The 19,469-nt window shown below is 35.8% G+C and overlaps 1 protein-coding gene across 2 annotated transcripts in view; it reads right to left on the bottom strand.

The window, feature by feature from the left end:
• The window catches only part of ATL1 (atlastin GTPase 1), a 100,177-nt gene that overhangs the window by 19,323 nt on the left and 61,385 nt on the right, over window positions 1–19,469 (bottom strand). For both annotated transcript variants that reach the window (XM_522849.8, XM_001156076.8), the window contains exons 7-8: window positions 17,743–17,799; window positions 16–108 (exon numbers count right to left, since the gene is read on the bottom strand). In XM_522849.8, the coding sequence (XP_522849.2) occupies window positions 16–108; window positions 17,743–17,799 (150 nt within the window). The remainder of the gene's footprint in view (window positions 1–15; window positions 109–17,742; window positions 17,800–19,469) is intronic.

Below are 19,469 nucleotides of genomic sequence, written 5' to 3'. Positions count from 1 at the left end.
AAATATCTAACAAACCTTGAGGCGTTTTTCCAAGAATTTGGCACCACCATCGGCTCCATATGAAAATTCGTATGGGAAACTCCAGTCTCGAACAAGAAATATCAGACTCTAAAAAATAATAAGAAAGGATTGATATGAGGACTTTAAGGTGCCTCCCTTTGCTTTATATGGAAACCAGTTATAATATCACTGTCATTTGAATATCGTTCTTTCCCACATTGCTGAATTAAAAATCAAACATAAAACCTTTGAAAGTGTCTGGGCAGTCTCTCCCCTATGAGATCATCCTACATATTTCCATTAAATGTGAACAGAAGGCTGTGTACAAAATGCCAGCATGAACGCACCCCACTGAGAGATGACAGAGATGACTCCCAAACTGCCTGAATGGAGCTATGTCACTATAATCAGATTTTGTGTAGAATATGTTCCTAGGAATCTTCCTTTCTGATAGGTATGGCTGAATGCAGGCATAAGATATAAGATCAGCTTTTCTTTTATAAAGAAATTGTTTTAATGTTTTTATAGAAATGATATGTATGTATGCTCATCATAAAAAGTTCAAACTAGTTAGCAAAGTCCAGAGAGAAAATTTAAAAATGCACCCCAAGTCCCATCTCCTGGATTTAACGATAGTTAACATTTGGTGAACATCATCCAGTCATCTCCCTAGGTACATACACAAGTGGAAGAGGGCTAAAAGAAAGAAAAAGGAGAAAAACAGTTTTATAAAAAGTGGAACTGTTTTGTATGTGGCATTTTAAATAAAAAGTGTTAAAATGCACTTGAAATTAACTGACTAAAAGGAAGATGAGATGACATTTCAAATACTGCTGAATTTCAAGTAAATGATTTTTTTACCATTAGAAGTTCTAATAAATTCACTTGAAATTAAGAACAAAGATTTTGGAAAACATTGAGCTGGGAGTCATGTGTTTAACCTTTTATACCTTTGAATGGAATATAGTCCACATACAGAAAACTGCACATTAAGTATATAACTTAATGAATTTTCACAAACTGAACACATTGTGTAACTAGCACCTAGATCAAGAAACAGAGAATGTCCAGCACTCCATAAGCCCCTCCTCCTGCCACCCTCCAGTCATGACCCCTTGCTCAAGGTTAACCACGTGCCTGACTTTTAACAGCATCAGTTCGTTTTGCCTGTTTTTATAATTTGCGTAAGTGGAATAATACATGATACATGATACATTCTTTTGGTCTAGCTTCTGTCACTCAAAATTATATTTGTGGGATTATATTATTGCATAATTGTTCATAATTCATAGTCATTACCGCGCAATTTCCCATTATGTGAATAATGATTAATTCATTCTGTAGATGGGCATTTCAGTGTCTCTAGTTCTTGGCTGGCATGAATAGTGCTGCTGTGAACATTCATATGTCTTCTGCTCTTCTTTCTGTGTCTTCTTTCTTTTGCGTTTATAACTAAAGCAGAATTACTGGGTAGAGAGTGTGCACATGTTCAGGACTGGTTGATATTGTCCGTTTTCCAGAGTACCAATTTATAACCTTACCAGCAGTCTTAGAGGGTTCCTGATGCTACACATCCTCACCAATGCTTGATATTCTCTGTCTTTTTAATTTTAAACATTCTGGAGGGTGTGGTTTAGTAGCCTAGCCTATTTTGTTCAATATGCATTTCCCTGATGATTAATGAAATTAAGCACATTGTCATATGTTTGTTGGCCCTTTGTGTTTATTCTTTTTTGTGAAGAGGCTGATCAGGTCTTTTGTCTTTACTTATTGGTTTGGAGTCATGCTTTTTAAATATATGTTTCACCTTTAATTCCCTGCCATAAGAAAATCAGCATTCTCAGATTTCCTCTTACCACTCCTCCCTTCCTTCTATGTTTTACATGTCATAACTTTGAGATAAAACCAAAAGCAGTTTGAGTAAACATGTTTAAAATGTAATAAACATTGAAAGATACTACAAATGCATATGGAAATTACAAGACAATTTATATATGTACTATTGCTATGTGTTCCCATATCATCCTGAACTTCCCCTATTATAACACTAGAATTTGGTGGACTTCTTTCAGTTGTAAGTAATGAAATCCAATTCCAACAAGTTTAAGCAAAAAAGTAGATAATTGGTTCTGTAATTGGAAAGGTCAGCGGTGTAGGTGATTTCAGAAGGATTTGGGACACTTAAGTGACATCAAGGCTCTTTCTCTCTCTGAACAGTCCTCTCTACATGATGGCCAAGATGACCACTGAGATCCAGATTCACATCCTGCTAGCTTAGCAACACCAGTGCAAGTCAGTTTTTCAAGACAGCTATGTCAGGAAATTTCCAGGAATGGGCCCAATTTGATCATATGCCCAGTCCAGAAATAATCACTATGGTCAGAGGGATGGGATGGTCTGAACTGTCACCTGTATGTAAGGGGTGAATGTCATCAGGTTCACCTGAACCAGAGGGAATTGGAAAGAGGAGTTCTATTGCTAGAAGGGGAACTAGATGGAAAAAGAAATAGATAACTCCAAACCATAATGTTATGGTGCATTATTTATAGACTGTAAGCCTTCTAGAGGCAAAAATTGAATCTCTTTCTTGATCATTATAGTATCCTTAACATCTAGTACAGCGCTTGGCACAGAATCAGTGCTTAATACAGATTTGTTGAATAAATCATTTTCTCATTTTTTAATTATCAATTTCACAATGTCAGGGTTTAAAATATTTACACTCTGCTCTGTACTCACAATATTCAAAGTTGTTTGGCTTTAGTGTTATATTTAATTGAATTCACTACATCAAAAATCCTTTCACTGTCAACTTCTCCATACCTGAGCTCTTATTTTGAATAAAATAAAAGTGGGCCAAATTTTGCCATATGGTTTTCCAAGAAGCAGTATTAGGATTGCTGTATTTCCTGAGTACTCACATTCTTGAGCATATCTTCTGTTGCTTTCATAGTTAATTAACAAATTGGCAGGATATAAAAATTCTTAGGGTGATTCTTTCAAAACCTTGTCAATTATCATTCATCTGTCTTTTTCCATGGAATATTGCTATGGAAAACTCTGTGTGGATCCTTTCTTCTTAAAAGTTCAATAACTTTACTAAGTATATTCTCATATTGACTGGAATGTATCAGTTTTCCCTAGGGAAATAGTATGAAGATTCAAGTTTTATTCGAGAAAAGTTTTTTCTATCATCTCTTTAAATATTTTTCCTCTATTACATTTATTGTTTCCTCATTTGTTTCATTTTCTTCTTAAGGGGCTCTCATTATGCGTATGTGGTAGAGAGGCGGGTGTGAATCCAGGTTTTATGGGGCCTGAAGCTTACATAATCTGTGGGGCAGAGTGGGGCAGAAGAAAACCTCTGTAAGAAAAAGAATGCAGAATTAGGCTTGAAAGTGAATATTTATTTAGAATGAGGAATATAAATTACAAATTCAAAAAACTGGCCAGTATCACGAACAAAAAAAATCCAGAAAAATAACTAACATAACTTTATAACAGTTTTCTTTCCCCCAAAGGTGTTCCAAGTTCATTTCCTACCTTAGACCTAGAACGGGCATTTTTCTAAGAAGCACTGGTTTCTTTTAGTAGAATATGGTACTTCAAGATTATAATGCTCAAAGTGCTGCTGCGTTGGTCAGTGTTTCTAGACCTTTCAGTGGGCAGAGCTAGAATAAAATTGTGTGTGGTGTGTGCGTATGATAAAATACCTCATAAATTCATATTGACATTCCCAATTCAAATTCAGGACTATAGAGTTTCCACTGAATGTCTATATTATATCCATATCTCCTTGTCCAAGAATCTTGAATCAAGAATATTGATTCTTAATGCATCAGGGATGGTTGAATTATGATATCCCATAATTACTCATTTTTTCAATGCTCTAATACATACACAACAGCCGCAGAGTAGCAGTACCAATACCACCATCAACTACTATGACTACTTAATGAAAGTTTTTTTTTTAATTTGGCACATGCTCTCCTCGTTCTCCTACTTTTTAGTTTATCTATTCATTCATTTATTTAAAGAAAATAGAGATTACATATGATGTTCTCTCCCTTTTGTCCCGCATTTAGTCTAAGTTCCGCAAACAAATATACATTTAATGATCACTCCTAGTCCTTATGTCATCTTTGCTGATCTGAAATTCATTCTTTAGTAGATTTTGCATTAAGGGTCATGGGAACAATATTCCTTGGATTTTTACATGTTGATAATAGTTGTGGCCCTTTATGCCTGAAAGTCAGTTTTGCTGGATGTCAAATCCTTGAATCACATCTTTTTTCCTTAAACAGGGTCACTTTTAAGTGGCGTGTGATTATGGATCTTTCTGGCTCCCATAAGATGGAGCCTCTCCTCCCTCTTATTTTGTTTTGTAGATTCTTGTGGGGAGAGGAGGGATTCTTGTAGAGAAAAGAATTAAAAATACCCACATCCACCCTCTTTAAGTAGTCTGCTAACTTTAAATAGATGTCCATTTTTGCCACAATTTTTGTCAAAATATAATAATTTGTATTTTGAACATTTCTTGCTAAAACATGTATTTTGAAAATAGATGTTAGCTGGGAAGTAATTTTTTCAAAATAGAGGTTCATGAACCAGGATAAATGAAACCAAGTATGTGGATTTGGCTGTATTTTGCATTTTTCTTGGGAGCTTTAGCCTCATTTCTTGGTCTTTTTCACTGGCCATCTTCCCAATTCAAAATAATGAGGACCATGTGTGGTATAGAAGCAAATATAAAGTTTCATTTTTTAAAATTAGCAATATATAAAGTAATCATGAAATTAATGGCAACGTTCCAACTCCCAGGTTTCCTGCCTGATGCTCTCATCCAGTGATGTGCTGATAAACTGGCTCTCTGACAAAAAAACAAAAGCCTTGATTTGTAGCATTTGCCAATTTCTGTGGTGTAAATATACCCATCATGGCTGATTCCAAGCTATTAAGAGTTTAATAACTGGTTTATATAATTCCTGAATATTTAATAATTGGTTCTCATGAATGGGGATGAGCAATTCCTACTGTCCCCCACCCCTCCCTAGATAATTTATATGCTTTTCATTCATCATGTATGGATTTCTATGAAATTCAGTCTTTATGTCAAAATCCATCAGTTTTTCTACACTGCAGAATCTTGATTTGCTCATGTATGAATATAGGTAGAGATAAAAACCAAGAATACAAATTAGCCTAATTTGCTCAGATAAAAACATATGAAGCCACAAACACTTTTTTAAATTAAATTCAGTCAGGCAACTGGGTCAAATGATGGACCTATACTATACTTAGCTTACAAATGAAATAATCATCTAACTTTTTAAAATCATGACAAATTTTATTAGCGTCCCTTTGGAGACTATATCTTTCAGGAAATTATTCAAAAGGAGTATTACAGCATGACTTGGTAACAGTGAAAAACTGAAATAAATCCAAATGCTCAACAATTGAGAAATAGCTATACAAACTATGGTGCATTAATATAACACATAGCTATTAATAAGTATGTAGAATATATCAACACATGAGTTGACTATGTCAGTATAAAAAGCTTATATGAAACAAATGTTATCTGAAAAATAACAGTAAATTTATGTGCACATCCATTATAAATATATGAAATTATTCCTACACTCACCGGGAAAGACTACATGTTCTAAAACCATACAGCCAGTAAATATCTGAACTGGTTTTTAATACATGTAATCAGTTTCTAATTTCAGTTTCAGGTAAAGGTAAACACCAGAACTGGTTTTAAACCCAAAGTAAGTAACACTTACTTCAATCAACAACCCACACAAAAAGCCAACAGAGAGCCTCATTGCTTTAAAAGTCAGTCAAGTAGTCAAAGACTCACTCCAGAAAACTTACTGTTTTCACCTCTACACCCAACACATTTAACAAAAGACATATTCTCAGACTGATGTCAACCCATCTTGCTTCCATAACCCACAAAACTCCAAAACACGCCCCTGACGCCTACATGTGGTCATCAGTTGGCTTTGCTCAATGAGACTATGCCTCACCAGCAGAGCTCTATAGTTCACTAAGCAATAAGTTTAGCTTTGTTTTTTTAAGTCGTATTTTGAGAGATGGTCTTATCCTTTGCCAATTCTGGACGTCTCATTGTACCATTTTTGAATGCCTTCACTTGGCAGCATCCTCTGTGACTCTTAGACTTACAGGTGCATTCTCTTTCTGCCTTGTTCCCAAATTCCATTTGTCCTTCAATTTGCTTCCAGGTGAATCTGTCTCAACAACAATCTGAGTTCTGATTTGCTTCATTGAGCTCTTGTTGCTAAATTAATTTGTTATCCTAGGATTTTGTAACCATATCGGTCTTTATATAGGGTCATTAGTCCTAAGTGTTTGCATAGAGTAATTCAAATTTTAGTGTTGGAAGTACATTCACTTGATAAATAATAAGACCTAATTTTTGTATAAAGTTCTTAGAACTTTTGGTTTGGGGGCACACCATTCAGTGAATATTTTTGCCATTAGCCTGCTTATTCTTTTGCTGCTTGCTTTGCTTTCTTTTATTTGACAATTTGTACAAAGTCTTGTCTCATGTGTTTTTGTTTTGTCTTGAATTGTTTTGTATCACTGAATGAATACTAAAGTCCTCTATAAAGAACAGATGGAAGCATAGGCCTAAGAAGTCTTCAGTCCCATTCACACTGCCCCAAAGACTAATGGTTGGAAGTCTGGTAGGCTGGCAACCAATTTATGCAAAAGTAATTAATCAAATTCTGCCTTAGGTTCCCTACAAAACCTTCAAGAGGACACTCTCTGTCTTTTCAATGCGTGAGTCACTTTGTATAGCACATAATACAAAATCAGTAATTGTCAGATTATTGATCATACAACTCTGTCCTAGCCTCTGCTTGCTTAAAGAACCCAAAACACTTCTCATGAGCACATACTATTGATTAACTTTTATGTTACAGGTTTATATCAAAACTGCAAGCTCCTCCTGGAAGAATTTCTGCTTCCTATTTCTATTAAACAACAACACTAATTTTTGTATCAATAATAGTAAATATACTTTTAAGAAATGAGAATAACTGTGGCCATTATGGTGAACTTTGGACATGTAAGAATAAACAAGTTAAGAGGAGCTCTTTAAATATTGAGACAAATACCAAACACTCATTAGTTAGCTGCTTCAAATAATAAACTGAGGCCTCAAAATAAAATGCTGACTCCAAAATGCAGTCTCTACATTTGACACTGTAACCTTCTGAAACCTGCCCTCCTTGCATTTCTTTTCATTCAGTTTTATTTTTACCACTCAATACATCCCTTCAATTCCTTCTGCTCCTTCCCCTGACCTTCTAAACAAGCTACTTTTTCCTCAGAAATTTTCACAGGAAAGGAGTGGGCACACTGCCCAAATCTACTTAAAACTGCTAGATCAGAAGGCTATTCTACAGAAGTTGAATTTAAACCCTGGTCTTGAGCTGAGTGTTAAGGAATTCTTTTAACCCAGAAAGATAAAAATTTGTTGCAGACTTGTTAGATATTTACTGTCCTGAACTATCAGTTCTGTTCCAACTAGTTCACTTAATTGTTAGACCTTCAGGTGGGAAAAAATGGTTAAAAACAGTGGGATAAGAAAGACCAGGAGAATACTTAAATAATCCAGCTGTTTATTAAAACATAATGATAATACATTTTAACAATTTAGTGGCCTTTAGGGGGCAAGAAAAATAAAAAAAATTACAGAAGGCTATTTCGGAAGACTTTCTCTTAAATATCAATTGGACAAAGGTTCTAAATTATAAATAAAATAGGGATGAATCAACAGGAAACTTTAAAAATTGACTTCAGGAAACTTTCAGACATAAAATATGAATATGGAAGAAAAAACATATGAGGCTCAGATATAAAATATAGACTCAGAATAAAAAGGTTGAATGAGAAATTGTCAATTTAGAAATCTCTAGTATATCACTGACTTTTCATAGGCCTTGGGTAATTAGCAAAATAGAAATCAAGACAAATTTGTGGTCCTTCAGATAAAAACAAGACCAAAATATCCTCTGTTCTCTATGAATCAGGAACCTATAGATAGGGAAGTCTATGGATATTGCAGGCAGAAAATCCACTGGAAGAACCAGTGTCCCAAAGCAGCTAAGTATACCTATAATACGTATGATTTACAAAAAAAAAAAAAAAAATGAGTCTTTGCACAAACTCTCCAAGGATATGGGCAGAAAAATTAGAGACAAGCTAATAGGAGGGCAGATCAATCCTTCCAAATTATCATAAATCTTTCTTTTTTATTAAAAAGAAAATCCATGATAAGTATTAAATCAACAACATCAAAGACTCAGTGCCTTTTGTAGCCCATTGCTTGATCCAGTAACCAAGGCTTATCTTCCTTGCCTCAGAGCAGTTACAGCCTCATCTAATTACTTGAAGTATCTACAGACCATGCTCTAGGATCACCTTTAAATTTGATGGTACCACATACAGTACAATCACTATTGCTAACTGAAAACACCCAACATTTTTCTGTTAGTCTTAACTAACGAAATATGGTATTTTCTTTTTGTATTACCACCCATCAGTGTGACACTTTCAATGCAGCAACTCTATACCCTTACCCATTGAAGGAGAATTTCATAATTGTGTTTCTCCAGTTCAAGAAGGGGCCATGCCCAGTATAAATATTTTGGACACTCTCACGTCAACTTATGACTTAATATTGTTTGGATATAATTCTTACCTTAAAAGTATAAAGGACATAGTTCTTACCTTAAAAGTATAAAGAGACAATACTGGATATCTAATAGTTGCTCCAGATCTTGAATCCAGGTCTTCCAATTTCGAGTTGTATATGCAAACTATTTACAATCCCAAATATGTATATACTACCCCCTTAGTGAACATTTATCGTACACATGCTTTATGAACAGCATGGTAGGTGCGCTAGACTTCAAAAAGTAAATGACAAAGTTCTTGCTCATAAGTCATTTATAATTTAATCAATGAGAGGGGATAGGCACATTAAAATGTAAGACAATGAAATACAGCTTAATAAGTGGCTCAGATTAAGATAGCAAAGAGAAGCCCTAAAAGATGGTAGTTAAGTGCAAGGGCCCTGAGCTGTGGCCTAGGTTGAGGTCAGCTCTACAATTTAAAGATACATGTGACCAAGAGTAAGTTTCTCAACTACTCTCAGCCTCAGTACTTCTCATTGGATAGAAAAATTAAAGACGAGAATAAAGAAGGAGTGGTAACATTAGTTGTTTTATAGAACTGTCATGATCAGTAATTTGAATAATGTAAGAAAAATGCTTAGCACAGTGCATGGCACAAAATAAGCATGCAATAAATTGCTGTTATTGCTCTTCTGGACATTTCAGGTACTTAAATGTAGAAATTGGGAGAATCCTAGTCTACACCACTGACCTAATTCTATGTAGCCAGATAAGCATTTCTTCTAATCCATACAGCTCTCAGATTACCTAAATTGCTCTCTCGACAGAACATGGGATAGGGTAGATAACTTCCTCAGCTGTCTTTTTCCATATCATTTCCTTTAATTTTCAGCCCAAGCAGACAGACATCAGCCTTTCATTTTCTCAGTGAGGTCATGCATTTATCAGGTATGACTTGGCAGTTATAATCATCACAGATATTTGATCAAAGATGTTTTGTTTCAAAGTAGCTTAAATCACTATCAAAGATTTTTTTGTGCAAATGGACATTCTCAAATCATGGGAATAAAGGGTCCTCAAACATAATTAAGCAAACTAGAGTAAAATAATTCCTAATTGTCCTGTGTAGGCCCAATTTGAATAAGAAATTGTGAGAAACAGTACTTGTCCTAATGTAATAGAGTATTATTATATGCTTCCCCTTCTATTATTTTTCAGCAACCTTCAGTTTCACTTAAAACTGGCACAGACTGATGTGCTCACTAATAATTACATCTCCACTGAAAGGAATGTGAAGAATTGAGTTTTTACCTTTATCTCACAAAGATAATTTGAATCTCTGTGTAAGGTCTAAGGTCTTGCTGGGCTTTTAAGTGTATGAAAATGGTTAATAAACATGCTATAGGTGAAAACTGGGCTGAATTAACTCCAGAAAGTGAAGTACTTGACACTGAGGACATGGAAGAGAAGATAATAAATGTAAATAGTCCTAAAATATATGCTCAAGAAAGAAATAAGCCTTCTAAGAGAAGTCAAGTTTGTGTGAAGGAAAGTTTTTTCTTAGGGTTTATGCTTCCTACTTTCCTATTACAGGCCAACCTTAATCTACTAACTATCTGTACACAGAAATGTACATAGAAATGGTGCCCTATCTCTCTGCTACCAGAACCTTCTGCCATAGATGCTGTCTGCTGGAGTGTGCCCAGTGGCTAAATCTGTCCTCAAATATGTGCTTGAGAATGACATAGAGAGTGCAGATTCCCTGGTCTAAACACAGGGATTCCAATTCAGCAGAACTGTGGCATGGCTCAGAAATGATTCTAACCCAGGTGCCTAAAACACCTGCTTCTGCATCAATCATCAAGACTACAGATATGCTGCAGCCCCATCTCTTCTCTGTGAGCCATACAGCCTAAATCCTGCTAAAATTCCCAACTACCTCAGGGCTCTGGGCCTCAAAAAGGTCCAGAAATCATCAAATATATTCAGGACTCTGCCTTAAAGGAACCAAGGCTCAGGAACATCGTGACCACTATTTAAATTTGCTGTAGATTAAACAGGATTTTGCAGACCAGCCTACTAGAAACAGACCCACCATGTCGAAATGCCACTGAGAAATGTATTGACATCTAAAACATGAACTCAAGTGAATCTTGAGACTATAATACACTTTAGTAAATGGGAATGTTTCTATTTCTTCATAGCCTACCTAATTAGAAGGCATGAAGTGATTAAATTGTAAACTCCTGGGCTGCTATTGCCAAAGGGTACATTTACAGGTATAATACAGGGTCCTCTTAGTAAGGGGGATCTGTTTTTAGCATAGACCCCATAACAAGCTTACTGTTGTTAGCACATGACGGAGTGGAAACCCTCTCCACCACCACAGCCCAGTAGAACTGAGAGGACAAGAGTGACAAGCACACACACAGAGCTCCTCAGAGTCATACAAGTGGAAACTGAGCCTTTCCTGGGGAAACAAGTAACTGGCGGCTGGTCATTTAGCAGAGCATTAGAGGAAGACAGCCTTGCTTGGTGTTGATAAGCAGCCTGCATTTAGAGTGAACTTCAAATAATGTCTGACAACATCAAAAATATCCAGAATTAGTCGTAGGGATCCTGCCCCAAGGATGTGATCATCCCAATACAGAGCAATGTGGGGCCAGGTGTGGCTCATGCAAGTCTAAATGACCAAGAAAGAAAAACTCATAATATACCAATATAGACACAAATCTATCGCATGTGACAAGACATTTTCACTAGGTTCTTAGAGCAAACTGGGTGTTATTACTCAAATAAAACTTGCACAGTTATTACATACAGCCATGTTTAAATTAATGGAAAAATATTGTCATTCTCAACAAAAACTGGAAGTCCTAAGGTAAAGAAGCTAATATAAAGAACCTAGTTATTTTATAGATAGATATGTTAATAAAGTAGCTCCTGCCAGATTTTTATACTTTAAATTCAAATGCTCATAGTGAGCAAAACAGGTGAGAAAATAACTAATGTCACTTAGAGAACTCTATACTGTGCCTTAATGTGACTTATACTTCCTGGGCGTGCTACATAGTTTAGAGCTGGCTCATTAGAGCTTGCAAAAAACAGTTGTTAAATTTTGAGGAATTTTTGCAAGTTGGTTGACGTCATGGTAGCTTGAAACTGGCCATGGTAAAAGTATTTACACCATAAAAATTAGCAAATAATGTATATCAGGCTCACCTCCTCCCTCCTCCCCAACCAGTTTTAAACATTTTACCAGCACACCACTGGTTACACTTGCACTTCGATATTGCTTTTAAACTGAATTCATTTAGCTTTTAATTCTCTCTTTTAAACCATGGTTTTTAAATACATGAACATATTTTTGTTTGCTTGATTACAGCTTGATATAAATTGGTTTTTTAAAGAATCAAGTTAATATGTTAATTCAGCTATTCATTTTCCCGGCTAATTGTCTTCATATTTGTTGTTTATTATAGGTCTGTTTATTATTCATAATTGTACTGTATTTCAGAGTTAAGAATTCTTCTATTTTAAATTTGTTTAAATTAATTTTGTCTATTTATTTATTTTTTGAGATACGGTCTCACTCTGTTGCCCAGGCTGGAGTGCAGCGGTGCAATCATAGCTCACTGCAGCCTCAAACCCCAGGGCTCAAGTGATCCTCCCACTTCAGCCCTGCTCCAAATAGCTGGGACTACAGGCGCTGTAGTTCTTTGTGGATTTTTTTCTTTCACTTTTTGTAGAGATAGAGTCTCACTATGTTGCTCAGGCTCATCTCAAACTTCTGGTCTCCAAGCAATTTTCCTGCCTCCTCCTCCCAAAGTACTGGAATTGCAGGCATGAGCCACCACACCTGGCCTTAGTTTAATTTTAATATAAAATTATTTTTAAAATTTCATTATCCCTCACCTTACTTTCTCAGGCAATGTTTAAAATTTCCCCACACTTTTACCCAAATGAATAAAGCTGTTAACTTATCAGAGAGAAGAGGATAGAAGTGACCTGCTAAAAAAGATTGCTAAATCGAAATTTCATTTAAAAGTTATTTTACTTTGCAATTTTTTGCTATGCTTTTTCTAATTGAAATTTGAATTATTTAACTCGTATATGTTTTGAAATTCGAATGTATTTGCATTTTATCTTTTGATTTTATAATGTATAGTATTTTTTGTTTTGGATTTGGTTGATTTAATCTAAAATACTATAAAATAACTTTGGATGCCATCTTTACTACTTAATGAGCTTCGCATTTCAATTTCAGATAGTTAACAGTTACAAGTCCAAACATGTTTAGGAGTCATTGTTGACTCAGTCAGCGAAAACCTTTTTCTTGTCACTGACATTTCATAATGTCAACAGTTTACTAACTAGGGTAATCTCTTAAAGTTTTTTTCCATTGTTTGTTTTCAACTCTTTTTTTTTTTTTTAACCAAAAGCCGCAACTCTATCAATCTTTATCTCTCATCTATTTTATTAGAGCATTGATTGGTCTTTTCCAGTTTTAATGTTTCTGGCAAAATGTAAGGAGCAGTGACATCTGCTGGTAAGACCTAAAGTCTCTTTCTGTAATTTACAATGGAGTTCCCTACTCTGGTTTGCCAGTGGTTCTGAGTAACAAGAGAAGAAAATCAAAACAATAGGCTATTACCATATAGCACTTCAACGGTCAACCTAACAAATGATAAAAAAAAAAAAGACAACAGTATCTAGTAGATATTGTAAATCATATAGAAGACTGCAAGCAAGACTGGTTTTATTCTACCTCACCTCCTCCCCACACCAGGTTCCTGAGCCCTCGGGAGAATTCATACCCCTTCATCACAGCATACATCATCTCTCCATGCTACTTTACTTCATCATATTTTTCCCAGATCCTCACTCCCATTCCTCAACTATTCATTCCCACCCACACTCACTTTAATATATATTATTTTGTGTATGTACAGCATTTTAAATATGCATAAATAGTATCATGTGATAAATCTCACACTTTTTTCTGCTTACTTCTGTACAAATTTTAACACTCTATTCATGCTACTCTATGCACTTCTGGTTCATTGCCTTTAGATGTTGCAAAGTATTCCAGAGTATGCTTTTCCCCATATTTTTATGTATCTGCTCTGCTAGTGATGGACACCTAAGTTGTCTCCAAATTCCTGCTACTATTACTCTATCAATAAATATCCTTATATATTTCCTCTGCTCCATGGAATGGCTGCTCCAATCTGCACTTTCAACAATAGGGCCTGAGTGTTCCCATTTACCCAAATCCTAGCTTTCATTGGTATTATCTCCATGTTCTACTTTTTGCCTATTTAATGAGTGTAAAGTGGTATTTCATTGTTGTTTTAATATTTATCTAATTATCAGTGAGACTTGACATCCCTTCAAAAATGTATTAGCCATTCAGGTTTCCTTTCTGTGACTTGTCTATTAATATTCTTTGCCTGTTTTCTGATTGGGAACCAGGTTTTGGTTACTTGCAAAAGTTTCCTGTATGTTCTGCTTAGTAATCTTTTGTTGACGTTGACATTGTCAATATCTTCTACCAATCTGTTCATTTTGATTATAAAGTCATTTGATAAATACAAATACTTAATTTTGATGTAGTAATATGCATCAGTTTTTTACTACATGGTTTATTTTGGAGGGTCTAATAAATGTTTCTTCACCTCAGTTCAGAAAAATATTCTCCAGCACTTTCTTCTATTAGCTTTATAGTTTTAACTTGCATATTTAGTTCTTTGATCCATCTGGAGATTACTTCTATTACAGTATTTAGTAAAAATCCAGCTCTTTCTTCAAATAGTGAACTTGTTTTTCCAAACCCAACTATTAACTCATTTATTTCCCACCAGTTTATGATGCCACCTCTATTGACTACCAGGCTCCCATATACATATGAGTGTATTTAAACTGTTTAGTTCCACTGAGCTTTGCTCTTGTATCTGTGTAGGACCTCACCATTTTCATTGCTATGGCTTTTTAGTGTGTATTGAGCCCTCTAATTTAGATCGTCTTCTTAAAAACTGACTTAAGGCCGGGCTCAGGGGCTCACACCTGTAATCCCAGCACTTTCGGAGGCCGAGGCGGGCAGATAACCTGAGGTCAGGAGTTCGAGACCATCCTGGCTAACATGGTGAAACCCCATCTCTACTAAAAACACAAAAAAATTAGCCGGGCATGATGGTGGGCACCTGTAATCCCAGCTACTTGGGAGGCTGAGGCAGGAGAATCGCTTGAACCCGGGAGGCAGAGGTTGCAGTGAGCCGAGATCATGCCATTGCATGCATTCCAGCCCGGACAACAAGAGCAAGACTCCGTCTCAAAAAAAAAAATAAAATAAAATAACCTGACTCTTAAATCAAAACAAGACTTAATTCTTCCATATGAGTTGTAGAAAATATACAAAAATCCTATTGTAATTTCAATTATAATTGCACTGAGTTTGACTAATTTGTTGAGAATGAAATTCTCCACAACATTAAATCATACCATCTGTGATCATATTATATCTCTTTGGTTTATACAATTTTTTCTCTATGGTCTTTAATAGACCTTTGAATTTTTCTCCAGAAAGGTCTTTATATTTTGGTGGCTAATTACTAAAGATTTTTGTTTTGTTTTGCTATTGTGAATGGTATATATATTTTAAAACTTATATTTGCTAGCTGTAATTGCTGGTTTTAAGAAACGCTATTGGCCGGGTGCGGTGGCTTACGCCTGTAATCCCAGCACTTTGGGAGGCCGAGACGGATGGGTCATGAGGTCAGGAGATCAAGACCATCCTGGTTAACATGGTGAAACCCTGTCTCTACTAAAAACACAAAAAAATTAGCTGGGTGTGGTGGCGGGCACCTGTAGTCTCAGCTACTCGGGAGGCTGAGGCAGGAGAATGGCGTGAATCCCAGAGGTGGAGCTTGCAGTGAGCCGAGATCGCACCACTGCACTCCAGCCTGGGCGACAGAGTGAGACTCCGTCTCAAAAAAAAAAAAAAAAACACACACTATTGACCTTTTAAAATTTAAAAATGTTATCACATAATATGATACCTACAAAAGAATGCATGTAACATATATATATGCTATTAAGCAGATTAATAAAATAAATACTTGTGAACCCACAAACCCGCTTAAATAATTGAAAATGCCAATAACATTGAAGCTTCCTGTGTGTCCCTTCCTGATACATCCCCATTTCTCCTCTCCGGTAGTAAATACTACTTTAATTTTGCTTTTTAAATAGTTTTATCACACGTGTTTATATTCTTAACATATTGTTTAGTTTTGCTCATTTTGGACCTTTATAAAAAATGCTATCCTACTGTAAATAGTCTTTGGCAACTAGCTTTTTTCCAATCCACATTATGTTTTTAAAATTGATCCATCCTGAGACATATAGCTTTTATAAATGTTCTTTCTTATTTTCATTAGGTTTTGTCTGTTATTCTTTTTTCTTTTTTCTTTTTTTTTGTTTGTTTTTTTGAGACAGAGTCTCACTCTGTTGCCCAGGCTAGAGTGCAATGGTGCAATCTTGGCTCACTGCAACCTCCACTCCCAGGTTCAAGTGATTCTCCTGTCTCAGCCTCCGGAGTAGCTGGAATTACAGGTGCCCGCCACCATGCCCAGCTAATTTTTGTATTTTTAGTAGAGACAGGGTTTCACCATATTGGTCAGGCTGGTCTTAAACTCCTGACCTCAAGCAATCCACCCACCTTAGCCTCCCAAAGTGCTGGGATTACAGGTGTGAGCCAATGTGCCCGGCCTACTTTTTCTTCTTAATTTGTACTTATCACTAATTTTCTGCCTTTCTTCTTTTCTAATATAAAACTTTTATGGCTATATTTTTTTCCCTCTAAGTACCATTTTCATGATAGCATTTAATGTTCAATATGTATGTTTTCTTTCAAGCACTCAATTTGCAGTATTTTCATGTAACTATTATGAGTTTAACTTAACCCATGAATTATTTTTGAAGTGTGTGCTTAAATTTCCAAAATATGCTTTTTAAAATGAGCACTTTCTTACTAACTTTTAACTAAATTGTCCTATGATGACAGAATGAGGTCAGTATGAATTCAATCCTTCGAAATTTGTGGAGACCTGCTTTGTGGCTTAATATGTGGTAAATTTTTGTACATACACCTTGCATGCTTAAGAGTAATGTGTTTTCTTTGTTACTTACACTATTCTATGCATGTACCATAAAGCAAGCTTGTTAGCCCTAGGTTTCACATCTTCTGTATTGTTACTCATTTTCTGTTTACTTGACTTATCAATAGTTAGGAGCTGTGTTTCAGTGGATTTACTTATTTCTTCTTATGGTTCTATTGATCTTTATATATTTTGAGGCTATTTGTCATACAAATTTAGAATTTTTTTTTTTTTTAAGAGACACCGTCTCTCACTATGTTGCCCAGGCTGGACTCAAACTCTTGGGGTCAAGTGATCCTCCCACCACAGCTATCCGAGTAGCTGGGATTACAGGAATGTGCTACCATGCCTGACTAGAATTCTTGTATTTTCCTGGTGAAATAACCTTTTATTATTATGAACTTCTCTATTCTAAATAATTCTTATAGACTTGAAGTCTCACAAAAATATAGACACTTGTTTTCCTTCACTTAGTATGTGCCTGATATATCTTTTTCTATCCTTTTATTTTCAAATGAACACATTCTTATGTTTAATACATCTCATAAGATATGGCTGGATGTTTAATTTTTGTATGTAAATGAGGCTGGGCCCAGGGGCTCACACCTGTAATCCCAGCACTTTGAGAGTCACTTTGAGTTCAGGAAAAAAAAAAGCTGACATTTTGCCTGGAACCAGAATGCCTAATTCATCTTTCATTTCCACATCTCTTTTTTAAAAAATAATTCTTAAAAATTCTATTTCCTCATTTCCATCTCATTCTATATTGCATCAAATAGCATAAAATAGTTCAAAAATGGTTTCTCAATGAAATAAAAAGAGAAGGAAACATGACCCTAATTAATATACCTGGTTACAGTCTTCAGGAAAATCTAGTAAGAATTTACCATCATTTAACACTCGCTCACCTGAAATGGCTTCAGGAATGTTTCCTCCATTGCCAGTCTGCCATACTCAGTGAAAAGCTAGAAAAAAAATTACACACACACACATACACAGAGAGAGAGAGAGTGAGAGAACTTTAGCACCTGCAAAGTTTTAATTCTTGGCTTTCTTTCATTTACTTTTCCCTCTAGGTATAACAGAATATTATATTAAGAAGATTCTAATAATCATTTTCAGGAAATAAGCATTGGATAGGTAAAGCAGAGCCATGGTAATTAGATATTTAAGAATGAAAGACATAAAGTACATTTAAAAATACAATTTCCATTTTACTTTTAAAATGGAAATTGTATTTTTAAAATTAACACTTTTATATTTTAAAATGAACACTTTTTATATCTAGAATGTGGGTTAATTTTTTTGTGGGGGACAAAACAGAAGAAGGAAACATGCTAAATGACCTTTAGAAGCAGAACTTGCATAAATTAGACCAGAGAGCTGTAAACTATGTAGGATATATTTACAAAAGCTGTTGCCTGAGGAAATTTAATGGCACAATGGCTTGGATTACTACAAAAGCATTAGGCATTTAGCTTAAGAAATGGAGAGTCCTTTTCCTTTCTTTGTCTTTTTTCTTATTCTTTTTCTTTTTCTTTTTTTTTTTTTTTTTGAGACAGGATCTCACTCTGTCACACAGGCTGGAGTGCAGTGGCATGATCTCTGCTCACTGCAGCCTTGACCTCCCTGGCTCAAGTGATCCTCCTACTTCAGCCTACTGAGTAGCTGGGACCACAGGCATGCGCCACCACACCTGCCTGGCTAATTTTTGTATTTTTGGTAGAGATAGGGTTTCACCATGTTGCCCAGGCTGGTCTCAAACTCCTGAGCTCAAGCAATCTACCTGCCTCAGCCTCCTAAACTGCTGGGATTACAGGCGTGAGCCACTGCACCCGGCCCTGGAGGATCTTGAAATGAATTCGAAAGAGAAGAAACATATACTGTGCCCAGAGCATAATAAACCTGGAGAGTTGTGCTCCTTAGTCCTGGGAACTTTCTCAGTACTGTCGCCAGTTGTAAACCGAAACTCTGCTTCTTTGTTTCTGCTCCTTTTGAAGCAGTGATTGCTCTGTAGTTTTCCTGAGGCTAGATTGAACCTTATCACCTCAGCTGTGTTTTTTTTTTAAATGTCTGTGACTTGCAATGTGGCTCTTTTTCTAAAAAATATATTAAATTTGATGTTAAATTAGGGAGAAAGGTAGTTACTTATTGATATGGTTAGGCTTTGTGTCCCCACCCAAATCTCATTTTAAATTTTAATCCCCATAATCCCCACGTGTCAAGGGAGAGACCAGGTGAAGGTAATTGAATCATGGAGGCTGTTTCCCCCACGCTGTTGTCGCTGTTCTCGCCATAGTGAGTGAGTTCTCACAGATCTGATGGTTTTATAAGGGGCTCCTCCCATTTCGCTTGGCACTTCTCCTTCCTGCTGCCTTGTGAAGAAGGTGCCTTCTTCCCCTTTGCCTTCGGCCATGACTGTAAATTTCCTGAGGCCTTTCCAGCCGTGCTGAACTGTGAGTCAATTAAACCTCTTTCCTTTATAAATTAACCAGTCTCAGGCAGTAATTACCAGGCAGCTAACTGGGCCAATAGTTCCTGTTTAAACAGCAGAATCAGAATCTGATTATGTTTTGAAATCATTCCCCAAAGTTCTGCTATACATGTTCCAAAGACTACCAGATACACAAAAAGG

This window comes from Pan troglodytes, chromosome 15 (assembly GCF_028858775.2).
Source record: "Pan troglodytes isolate AG18354 chromosome 15, NHGRI_mPanTro3-v2.0_pri, whole genome shotgun sequence".
NCBI lineage: Eukaryota > Metazoa > Chordata > Mammalia > Primates > Hominidae > Pan > Pan troglodytes.
This window is presented reverse-complemented; position numbering and strand designations above follow the sequence as displayed.